We start from the raw sequence: 12,756 nt of genomic DNA, 5'->3' as shown, positions 1-12,756 counted from the left end.
GTTGTTGCCATGGTTAACAAACCACCCCCAACCCATAGGCTGTTTTGGGGATGTGGGTGGTTAACCTCAGCAACAACCCACCCTGCTCTAGGTTTACATGTAATGATAAGCTGTGGTGCCCGCCCACCATGACTTGAATATTCACAGTGGCCACCAGCACACACAGACTTCACGGTGGGCTCCAGCAATCGTACAAACTGGCCCAGTGTCAACAGCAATACTGGGCTAGATGAACCAATGGTCTGACTCAGTATAAGGCAGCTTCCCATCTTTCACTTCAAATGTCTGGAAAAATCTGCCCAATCCATGTGGTGAGGCGCTGCGCACAACAGGTTGCTGTGGGAACACAGCAACCTGTCATGGAGCAATTTTAAAGCTACAATTACATGCATAGACCTTGCAGGTACTTGTTCAGCTGAACAAGAAAATGAGCAAATCTGTTGCCTTCCAATCTTAACAGGAAGGTTTCAAAAGGACGGTGGTGGATGATAGCTGACCATTCTCCTGGGTCATTTTATGGGTCTGCCCTGTTGGCACTCCTTCTTAATAGCCTAGGTGGGGTCATATGCACCTCCCCGACCTGCTGCCCTTCAGACGTGTTGGACTAAGATTCCTATCAACTTGGAGACTGGGGATGATTGGGATTGTAGTCCAACACATCTAAAGGGCACTAGGTTAGTGAAGGCCAATATGGACCATAGCTCTGTAGCAGACCCCCATGCTGTGTATGCAGTCCCATGTTCCATTTTTCATATCTACAGTGATAATGTTTAGGTAGCAGGTGATGTGAAAGACCTCTGTCTGAAAACCTGGGGACCTGCTGTGCAAGTAGACAGTACTGGGCTAGATGGACAAATAGTCAGACCTTGCAAAAGGCAGCTTCCTGTGGAAATGCAGTACTCTGTGCTGTCAGTATGATGATGAAACCAAACCTCTCTCAGGTTCTCTGAAAAACAGTACGTTTTAAAAGTGTACACCCAAACATACAGTGTGACCGTGACTGTTACGGACTGGGAAGGGGGATAACCTTCCTTCCTGGTGGAACCTTTCTTTACCAGGGTTCCCTAGGGAAAAATTATTGATAGGCTGCCACCGGTCCAAGTGAAACGTCTGACACATCCTAGTCTGTCCAACTGCCTGGGGAGTTTCTGAGCCCTATTGCCAAGGATCCCTTCCTTCATCCCAACCTTAGGAAAAAATAAAAAGAAAGATGATTTGGAGTTCCTTGCCCAAAGCCCAGAAACACAGGACTCAGCAAAACTTTGTGCAAATCCTAGGAACACAAATGGTAGTTTTGAAACCTTGCAGTCCTTCGTATGGGTGTAGTACATGCCACTGAGATCCTCAACTAAAATTACCCTCTTAACAGTACTAGCCATGCATCTCATTCAGGTGACAAGTACATGCAGAAAGGTGTTCTCAAAAGTAATCCTATAACTATGGAATTCCCATTCCCTAGAAATCTCCAAAACCAAAGCCTGAGCATCTCTGGGGATTTTATAAGATCTTTCTATTAGTTGTATAGGGAAACCAGGACTAAGCTAGTAGTATGTGGTTTTAATAACTTATATCTTCTCCCACTTAATTGTATTTTAATGCGATATTTCCATATTTACTTTCTTGAATGTCTCAGTGGGAGATGGCTAAGGTTGCAAAAACAAGGACTTGAAACCCATCACTACCCTTTCCCTCCCTGGCAGATTGTCACACGTCCAGGAACAGATGGGGTGGGGGGCTGGGCAAAAGGCTATCACTGAGGTCCCCTGGACCACTGAGGAAGAGAGAAAGTGGGGTGCTAGAACAGAGAATAGCAGTATTTTAATACTAAAGCTAGAGTCAGAATCATGAAGTGCCTTTTAGTACCATGTAATCTTGCACATACCATTTAATTAATTTATTACATTTTTATTCCACTTTTCTGCTGAGGAGCTCAAGACAGAACACATGATTCTCCTCTCCCCCCATTTTATCCTCACAACAACCTTGCAAGATAGATTAGGTTGAGAGCTGGTGACTTGATTCACACAACCAAACAGGCCACCATGACACATGCTAGCACATGCAGGTGGCCATATTGAATATTCAAAGACCAGTTGCACTTTGCGATGTCATGCGAACCCGGGCACAATGGGTTATGCGAAGGTTAAACAACCCTCGCATAACCCGTGGTCTCTTGTTGGGTTATATGAGGGTTGCTTAACGCTTGCATAAACCACAATCCTCAGGTTCATGCGACACAACAAGACACAGCTGGGCACTGAATATTCAGAATGACTGCCCACATGCACCACAGCCCACTGTGTACACCAGCTCTCTGACTGATGGGTGCAGAGTGAATTATTCACATTTGCCATTTGCAACACAAACATACCATCTTCCTCTGTAGTGGTGCAACTTTCCATAAAATCTGGATCTTTATAATTCCAGCATAATTAGGCACTACCCAGGGGACGGTTACAAGCTGTAGTGCCCAATTCCACCTTATCCTCTGAGTCACTCCCTTCATTCACTTCCTGTTTCACAGGCACCATTTTTAACATTTGTTCACAGCTGTAGTTATTTTTATTGGACTTCAGCAGCTTGCACTGTTGTAAATCAGTCTTTTAAAAGAAGTTGCATGATTTAAGCCTACATTATCCTGGAAAAGCGCATTCTTTTCTGTTAGCATCCCTTGGTTTTTTTCTAAATGACGACTAGTACGTTGGGCATGCCATGGAAGCATGATGAAATCCTGGATCTTAATGGTATATGAGGTGAAGTGTGAGTTTAGAATAAACTGAGAAGCACAAACATTGATATGTTCCTGAGAGTAGCTGACCAGATTGCCCATGGAGATCACAAGTGCACAGTGTTAAAAGTGCCATAGTAAGAACAAGGCCCTCAAAAGCGACTACAGATTTGTTTTGTGTCACACCTGTATTGTATATTAGGGGGTCTTTACATTTGAAAATGAACTTCAGTTGTTTCCTTATGAACAAATTATCCTGTTGAAAAGTGTTCTTTCCCATTGTAAAGTGATGGTTAGTCTACCAGTGCAAGTTCCTGCCATTTCAATAAGGTTTCCTTGACTCAGACCTTGAAGCTTGGGCTAAGTGGATGGAAGCTTTCAGACATGCTCAGATCAATATAAATAAATATTGCACAGGGAAACACTGCTCTTTTACTGTGGGCTTTTAGGTTTTTCTTACAGATGTAGAAGTAGATTTCACGAAGATTTAGCAGAACAAGGAATTGAACTCAATGGCCTAAAAGACTCCTTCCAACTCTATGGGTCTATGATTGGGCCGCAATCTTTATCAGAAATCTGTGGTGTGTTAATACCTAAATAGTAGCATGTTTGCCTTTTGAAAATAATAACCATTGATTGGGGCGGGGGAAAGGATATATATGCAGTTGTAAAGAAAGAAACCTTTGCCTTCATTCTAACAATTTGAACTATATTCCATTTCCTTTATGACTAAAAGAAAGTGGTTTGCCTCATGTGCTCCTTTTCTAAGAAACAGTTATGTGTGGGAGCAGAACCAGACAGGAAATCCCCTTGTAGCTATGTATAGACCACCATAGTAATAGCCAAAGCTTAAATTAGATGTAGTAGACCGTTAGGAAGAGCAACAGGTAGAAGGGGTATTTAAAATTTCCTAAAACATAAAGCATTTCCCATTGTTTTCAACACAGATAGCTTTTGTACAGCATGCAGGATTGTTTCCAGGTACTCCTACTCCATGGTGTTGAAGGTCTTTTCCACTGGTACTCAAGCTTTTGACTAATCAGTGGCAACATCTACAGTACAGGTTGAACTGAACACACAAAAGCTGATAAATCATTTTTCCAACCATAACACCAGCCCCCTTTCAAACCACAGCACGGCTTGGGCAAAGGGAACAGCAGATGTGTAGCAAGTGACAAAGGACAGGAGTCCATTGGGATGCACATGTGACTGCAGAACCACAGGGATCTGGGACCTATTAGTGAAGAGCCTAAGTGCTTGGACCTGTGAGATATGCACACCAAGTCAGAGTTGGCCCTTCATAACTGAGTGAAAACACCTGAGGGAAAGCAGGGGTTAACAGTTTGGCACCCATAGCCTCCACCCCTATCCCACTTCCCATTTGGTTGGCAGAGAGGAAGTTGGGATGTCATACCAGATAGAGAGGAAAGCCAGTGCCAAGCACAACCAAAAGTTAACAATTTGGGCTGCAGAGCACAGCAAGACAAACAGTTGTCATCCCCCCCCAGCCCCGCCTCCACCCCATTTCTACCTGCCTATAGGAGTGCGGGAGTTAATTTCAGGCAGCTCCAGTCACTAGCTACAAATGCTGTCACCACATTGTTGATGTTAATAGGCTAACAGTGGCTGAGGATACATGGCTTGTAATTAGCTGGAGGTGCATTTTCAACTACAACGTATCAACCAATTGTTGAAGCCTCTTAGCTACTGCAATGAGTATTGCCCCTGATATACTATACTGTGCTACCAGCTTCTGCTGATGGCACAAGGCTGCGAGAGCTGGGAAAAACAGGGCGAAGGACAAGACCTTAGGCGCCATTAACACCTGCAGTGGTGGTGCAGCCCAATCTGTTAACCCTTGTACTGCTGGTTGATGGCTTTCACTCTCTATCCCAACTTCCTCTCTGCTAGCCAGCACTCAGGTTGTTGGTAATTCTCCAGGCAATCTGAATTCCGACCTGTGATTCATCCAACCCGGCATTTCTCATGATGTACGCTGCATATAAGTTCAATAAGCAGGGCAACAATATACAGCCTTGTTGTACTCCTTTCCCAAGTCTGAACCAATCGGTTGTTCCATGTCCGGTTCTTACTGTTGCTTCTTGACCCTCGTACAGGTTTCTCAGGAGACAGGTAAGGTGGTCTGGTACCCCCATCTCTTTCAGAATTTGCCACAGTTTGTTGTGATCCACACAATCAAAGGCTTTAGCGTAGTCAATGAAGCAGAAATAGACATTTTTCTGGAATTCTCTTGCTTTCTCCATGATCCAGCGAATGTTGGCGATTTGATCTCTAGTTCCTCTGCCTCTTTGAAACCCAGCTTGTACTTCTGGTAGTTCTCGGTTCACATGCTGCTGAAGCCTAGCTTGTAGGATTTTGAGCATAACCTTGCTGGCATGTGAAATGAGCGCAATTGTACGGTAGTTTGAACACTCTTTGGCATTGCCCTTCTTTGGAATTGGAATGCAAACTGACCTTTTCCAGTCTTGTGGCCACTGTTGAGTGTTCCAAATTAGTTGGCATATTGAGTGCAGCACTTTAACAGCATCATCTTTTAGGATTTTAAATAGCTCAGCTGGAATACTGTCATCTCCGCTAGCTTTGTTATTAGTAATGCTTCCTAAGGCCCACTTGACTTCACTCTCTAGGATGTCCAGCTCAAGTTCAGTGACCGCACTATCATGGCTATCAGGGACATTAAGATCTTTCCTGTATAGTTCTTTTGTGTATTCTTTCCATCCCTTCTTAATCTCATCTGCTTCTGTTAGGTCCCTGCCTTCTTTGTCCTTTATCATGCCCGTCTTTGCACAAAATCATAATGCATGCTTTCAAATACAAACAAAAACCAAAACTCGCAGCGAAGGTTTAGTTTAGGTTACATATTTGTTCTTAAGAGTAAAATATGTATATGTTATGATTGTTAATAGAGTAACATGGATACTTGTAAATTGTTGCACAGTTTATTATGCATTTGTTGAACAAAGTTGTACAGACAGATAATGTACATATATTATAATGGAAATGTAATAAAGAACAGTTAAAAAAAAATTAAAAGAACTCCCCACAGACCTATATCTCAAAAGGGGAATGCTAACTTCTGTCCATGAGGCCCTACATGATGGGTGAATCCTTTTTCCTGATAACATCCCATAATAAGCTTTGTTATGCACCAAACCTAGCCAATCCACCTGAAAATTACGTAGCTATTTATGTGCAACATTTGGGTTAGAGCAGACAAGGGGGAGCTTAGCTATGCCCCCAAAACTGACTCTTTTTCCTATGGGAAAACACGCAAAATGGTGTTCCCAACCATGGCCCGACTGGGCCACCCGCAATCCCTTCAAAGCTTAGGCAGGGCCATACTAAGTTCTCTGAACAGGTCTATTGCTTTGTGTCAGGCCAGCTCAGCCATACTATGCAGGAGAGTCAGTGTGGTGTAGTGGCTAGAGTGTTGGACTAGGACTGTGGAGACCTGGGTTCTAGTCTCCACTCAGCCATGAAGCTCACTGGGTGACTTTAAGCCAGTCATTGATTCTCCACCTAACCTACCTCACAGGGCTATTGTGAAGACAATATGGAAAGGAGGAGAATCAAGTATACTGCTTGGGCTCCTTGGAAGAAAGCTGGAATATAAATGTAACAAATAAATACTGACAGCCTAGGCGGCTGACTGAAGTAACACAATGTAAGGAACTCTGGTTATGCTAGAAACAATGCACAAGTGCGGCCCTTTGTGTTTCTAGGATAGCTGGTTTCCCCAGGTAAAGGTGGGAATGCTCCAGAATGCTCTGTGTTGTCTCAGGAGGTTCTGGGGTTCACTCTTAGTTCATGGAGGGACAACTTCATTCTGCCTGTGGCAGAAAGAGAATCTGAGCTGACTCAGGCTTTGTGCCCATTCTTGGTGCAACTCAGCTTCACACCCTCGCCTTCCTATTATATCCTTGACTTCCTGTTATGCTTCACCCCACAGCCAACTCCTAATCAGGCTTACAACTTCAAATGCAGTCTGTTTCCCTCCTCTCTTCCCCAGAGGCTGAGGATGAATTATAGTAGGAATGTATTGGAAAAGTGAAGTCAAAAATATGGGAATGATGGAGGGGGAACCACAGTTTAAGATGAAAGACAGAAAGTGTGTAGATTCCTACATAGATTTTCTAAGTTTTCAGCCTAGATTATGCTGATCAGCTATTTGTTAAATTAACTTTGACTTCAGCAGTGGCCTGCACTAATTCTATGGTTCAGATATGTCCATAGAGGTCGCAGGATGTTCTCTAGTATCAAGCCAGAAAGATAAGGATACAAGAAATGACCCACATATTAAAAACTTTTTTCCGTGTTCAATGTCCTAAGTTCTGGTTCACTGAAAGTTTGCTTCTCCCCCTCCCCGTTTCCTTCCCCATAGCTACTCGAAGTTGTCGTCCACCTAGCGCAGCAGAACCTGCGGATACTTGTGCTGGGGCGCAAACACATGCTGAATGGATCATATCAGTGGAGGAGAAATAATATGGCTGCTATGCAGAAGAAAGCAGACTTCTTCTTTACTGAAAACATGTATGTTCTGATTTTTTTAAATGGCCATTTTCAGAGATATTTACACTAGATACAGGTTGCAGACACCTTGATAAGTGGATGATGCGATTTTAAGTATACAAAACTGTACAATCTTTATCTACTGCAGGGTAGGGAACGTATTTCAGGCCAAGGGCTGAATTCCATTTTGGAGAAGGTTTGGGGCCACATTCCAGTGTTGGGCAGGGCAAAAGAGATGGAGCCCAAAACGCCCCAAATACCAGCATATCTTAGCTTAAAGCTCTTACTGCAAGTAACTAAGCCTTAGGAGAGGTATTTCAACCTTTTAGAATGGGGTGGGGGAAACTGTGCAAAAGCCAGGAAACAACAAAACAGTGATGCAAGGTCAGATGAAAGGTGGTAGAGACAGGGGAAGGGGTGTGTAGCCATCTGGAAAGTCCTAGAGGGCCTGATTTGTCCCATGGGCCTGAGGTTACCTCTTTCTTAATTTTGAACTTTTCTGTTATACTTTTCAGTTATTTCCCCAAGGTAATATAAAATGAATACAGCTCTTTCCTTGTTGTTGTTCAGTATTATAGCCTTCTTTTGTATATGTTTAACCAATGATCAGCTGCTCTGTATTCAAAACCATATTTGAACACAGTAAGTATAACAACCTAGTCATTAAGAGCAGCACTGTAGAGAACTGCTAGATGAGCTGCCTGTGATACAGAAATGAAGCTGACTAGAGTTTTGCAAACATTCAGCTGAAAGATCAAACAACTCTCATTATCCATTTAGTCTCTGTCTCATACTTTCTCCTGCTTACATCCATATGTTGTAAATGCTGAATGAAAAAAATACAGTATCTTGTTTCAGGACTTAACTTTTATTTATGATTAAATGTCGACAGAGCTCACATTAGGAGAAATCACATTTCTTATCACGTGGAAGTTCCTGTCAGAACAAAGAGAAAGAGATAAAAGAAAATGGGCATATTTATTATTCATTTCATTTCTGTGCCGCCCAACAGCCGAATAATACCATAGAATGCTTAAAGAACATTTGTCATAGCTTTGCCTATTTCAATTATCTTCGATAGAAAATACCATTAGTTATTTTTGCAGCTAAAATCTATAAATTAAGGTATGACGGTTTAATGCGATTGAATGTGGTTCTACTATAACCTTTTGGAAATAAATCCACAATTAACTGAGAGGCACAATTCTGTTGAACACTTGAATTTTAAAAACCTTTCCATAGAGACTAAAAGTAATTCTTAGGTGCCTTAAGTTTTGATTTTAGCACTTAAAAGTTTGAAATATATTGTTTCAGCTATTTTCGGAGCTAGGCCTAAATATTTGATGCTAGTACCCAGGTCCTAGATAGCTGAAATATTGTTTCTGCTTGGAATGGACCACATTTACATGTTTGGTCTGGATAGATTTGCTACATTTCAGTTCAGTTAGATGGCAAAATTGCCTTTTGTTACTATATCATCAGATTATATTGGAAAACAAGTGCTTTCTAGCACAAAAACCTTTTGTAAAATTGTGTTTCCTAAAATTTGGATGTTATAATGATAGATAGGAAAAGATGAATTGACTTAATAGCCGCATAATTAATTGGAGTGAACAAAATTTAGTGCCTGCGTCAGTTCTATAAACCTGATATTCCTCTTTGGCTTTTTCTGATTTAAGGTCTGAAGATGATCCGTTCCTGCTCTATGCCACTCTTCACTCAGGCAATCACTGTAGGTTTGTCACCAGAGATCTGTTACGTGATCATAAGGCTTGTCTCTCTGACTGTCTTACTCGATGCCTGTTCTTTAAATGGCAGCGTGGACATCAAATTGTGCTATCTAGCTACACACCAGGAAAGAGGATACAGTTTGAGGTACTGCTGGTTGTATTCATGCTAATTCTGTTAAATATTTATTTAGTTCAATATTTATTTAGTTCTAGCAGTGGTATATCTGGTTCAGTATAATCTTCATAGAGTAACAGAGAACTAGATAAGTGCCCTAAATTAAAATGTTAACCTCAAAGGACTGAGTTGGTAATTTGAAGTAAGTTTAATATTTACTGATAGTCTTCCTCTTAAGTAATTGCTTTGGAAATGTATTCCTTTAGTAACTACTTTGCTTATTAATGCTATCCTTGTTTCCTATCTGAAAAGAGGGGGAATATATGCAAGGAGATATGCAATATTTATATTTTTATATGCATTAAAACTGTGTTAAAATACCTCTCTTTCTTTACTTAACAGCCTGTATTGCAGTATGATACGATCGTGCAGACTACTGGTAACACATGGCATATTCCCTATGATGACAACTTCTTGGAAAGATCTTCTTATGAAGTGCCAACAAAATGGCTCTGTCTTCAACAGAAATAAAGGATGCATTTTTTCCAAACTAAAAGTATATGCATAGCTCTGTTATCTCATATGAACCAAATATTATGCACCCAATATGGAATTGATTTTCCAATTAAAAAGACCAGAACTTGATTGAATCCCTGAAGTACATCAACCCATATTTGATTCTCTCCATAATGTCTTCAAAACTATGGAAAATATTAGTTATATTTCTGGATTTCAACAACTGATTTGAAAGTAAATAATTGTTTCAGTGTTGATTTTTTAGTTGGGTGTTCAGATTTTCCTCCTTTTCACCAATAACTATATTTTATACATCTTGTTCTTGTGACCGTCTTTCCCAGAAGCCTCCAAACAGGAGCTTTTTTATACAGATATTACTCAGTTTATGATAAGGAAAGAAATATGCTCACTTTAGTGTATATGCTGGCCATATGCTCCTACATTCTCAATTTGGCATCTCTCTGCTTTGCTAATGCCAGCATTGCTAATGGGGGGGGGGGGTGTCAAAAAGCAGCCTATAATTGTTTTATATCCCATTCCCAGGGACCCATTACACTAACATCACACCCAAGAAATGAGAGAAAGTGTACAAATATGTAGATACAGGCTGACTCAGTTCTTAATGCCTCTGATTTCAGCCCATGGGACAAAGTATTAGGTTGTAACACAGTTGAAAAGGAAATGATCCTCCTCACCATTGACTCTTCAATGGACAGAGGACCTTGCTGCCCTTTCTGTGTTTGAACATGCAGCTTACTGCAGACAGCAGTCTCTGAACACATATTTTGTCATCCTACACTGATATGTATGCTTCAATATCAATAAGAGCTTATATATGTATTTAAATGTATTTCCAGCCTCCCCAACCCATCCCCCTATTTTATTTGTATTGTGTAAAGGAGAAAATCTAATAGAAATTCTAAAAAAGTAAAAGGAATAATCTTGATCCCACATCCCAGTCACTAGAGGGACCAAGGTCATGAAGCAGGTTATCCCATCCCCCAATTATGTCCAGTAAGATGGACATACACACAATCATTTCTCTCCACATCATAATAAGATATTTTGCTTGTTCTTTATGATGTGTAGTCTTTAAAAACAGGTATACTCTTTTTCACAAATGCTTCTAGTCTTCCCTATCCTTTCAAAGTTTCTTTGAGCTGGTTCGCATATACTGCAACATACAGTATCAAATACTAAGCAAGCAAGATACAATGAATACATCTAATCTCACGACATATTCCTTTTTTTTTTTTTTTTTAAGAGTGAGGAAAATGATTTTTTGAAACACCTGTAGATGGAAGTAGATGATCACTGCTACTATATAGTACATATTTAGCTGTACAGACTTAGCTGCTGGAAAGCATGCTTACAATTAAGCGCCATAAAAAGAAAAAAGTTAAAGGGAGAAGAATAGAAAAGGGTTTACTGATGTCAGACAGGTCAGAGTGGGTGAGGTAATAGTGATCCAGGAAAAACAGCACAAGAAATTAATTTTGAGAAGAGATTCAGCCATTGGTTTGGCTATGGAACAGGAAGCAGCTGTAGGAGACAGACACAAAGGTAGGAGTAGGAAAAAGGGATTTGAATCCAATGAGAATGGATTAATTCAGGTTAAGGAACAAAAAGGGGAATGCAATCTTTGTGTAGTGAAATGCACACAAATGTTCTAGGCAAAAGCAGAAAGATGGAGGATCTTAATGAGGAGTTTCAAATTAATGGAGTACGTGACAGGGGCTTTGTCCAGAGATGTGTAGTCCAATCCTGTCTGATTATTCAGAAGTAAATGCTGAGTTCAGTGGGGCTTGCTTCCAAGTAATTTTGCACAGGATTGCATTTTTAGGGCTGCTTTGCTCATTTTTTTCCCTAAGCAAGTAAGAATGCATATATTAGCTTTCTGTTGCTAATAGTACATGGACTCAACACATAGGCATTACTGCAACCATTCACACATTATGACATATGCTTCCCCCAAATAAGAAATACCTGTGTAGAAACAATTATGTGTCAAGTGGCCTTTTAAAGGTGGGGTGTATATGATGAGAGTATAGTGATGGGGAAAAGATGTGAAGTAAAATGATAGCAGGAGTCTGGCTACTGATAAGGATGTTGCAGCAGTCTGTGGTTTCGATTTGCTACAAGACCCTGGTGTAACTCTTAAGCATTTCTAATTTGGGAAGCAAATGTGATTTTTCAACCGTACCCAAGTTCCTTCTTTCATGGAAACAGCAAAATAACCTATAGGCTTAAATTTAGCAGCTGTAGGAGAGGTCTGCCAAGAAGGATGAAGTAATGAGGATGGAATGCTGAAGTGAACCCACAGACCTAACCAAGGCACTGAAATAACAAGTACTTGCACTAAGCGAATGAAAAAATGTACAGAATTAGCAACAGTGGATATTCCTCCACCCGCAATGTGGAGTCCTCTCGAGTGTGTTTTCTGGTAGGGGTTCCCAAACCACTAAGGAGAAAACATAAGGGTCTTGTAGCAAATCGTAACCACAGACTGCTGCAACATCCTTATAACAAACATAGTTTCTTGCAGATGGGGTGGGCAACTTGTGGCCCTCCAGATATTGTTGGGAGTGCAACTCTGATCAGCCATAGCCAGTGGGAATAGCAGCTCAACGTCTGGAGGGCCACAAGTTGCCTACCCCTGGGGGTGGGGGCTGTACAAGCTGCAGGCACCAGGGGCTTGAATCAGCAAGTATAGAAACGATACCATCTTCTTCTCCAGCACAGCCCCTATTGTATTTCCTTCGCCACGCCTATGTTTTAGCAGCTGCGTGCATAATAGGCAGACATTCAGGGGAAGCTTTTTTTACTTTTTTTGGCCTGAAGCTGTTGCTGCAGGGACAGCTGTGCCTTTGAATATTTGCCTGTCACCTTGCAGTGAAAAGCACAGGAGCCGTACAAAGGCAAAAAATCTCGCGGCAATCCCCGCTCGACGACGCGGCTTAGGGAGGAAAGGCGGCGCCCGGATAATGAATGCTCCCCGACGTAGGGCTTTTGACAGAGGCGCTCCTTTATAGCGCAACCCCATGCACGTTTAGGCAGAAAGAAACTTCTACGACTCCCAGCATTTCACAGCCGGCATCCTTTCTTCTGTCTAAACAGGCATAGGATTGCGCCCTATT

The 12,756-nt window shown here is 41.4% G+C and overlaps 1 protein-coding gene across 9 annotated transcripts in view; it reads left to right on the top strand.

Moving 5' to 3' along the window:
• The window catches only part of PRORP (protein only RNase P catalytic subunit), a 94,118-nt gene extending 84,188 nt beyond the window's left edge, over window positions 1-9,930 (top strand). For 8 of the 9 annotated variants that reach the window (XM_084843659.1, XM_084843597.1, XM_084843625.1 and 5 more), the window contains exons 6-8: window positions 7,131-7,279; window positions 8,938-9,133; window positions 9,506-9,929. In XM_084843659.1, coding sequence (XP_084699785.1) covers window positions 7,131-7,279; window positions 8,938-9,133; window positions 9,506-9,634 — 474 coding nt within the window. In that variant the 3' untranslated portion in view covers window positions 9,635-9,929. Of the gene's footprint in view, window positions 1-7,130; window positions 7,280-8,937; window positions 9,134-9,505 lie in introns of all 9 variants that reach the window. The other variant, XM_084843608.1, reaches the window with a different exon arrangement.
• The last annotated feature ends 2,826 nt before the right edge of the window (window positions 9,931-12,756 follow it).

Source organism: Heloderma suspectum, chromosome 1 (genome assembly GCF_057233095.1).
Source record: "Heloderma suspectum isolate Gila_16-S chromosome 1, 16-S_ref, whole genome shotgun sequence".
Taxonomy (NCBI): Eukaryota; Metazoa; Chordata; class Lepidosauria; order Squamata; family Helodermatidae; genus Heloderma; species Heloderma suspectum.
This window is presented reverse-complemented; position numbering and strand designations above follow the sequence as displayed.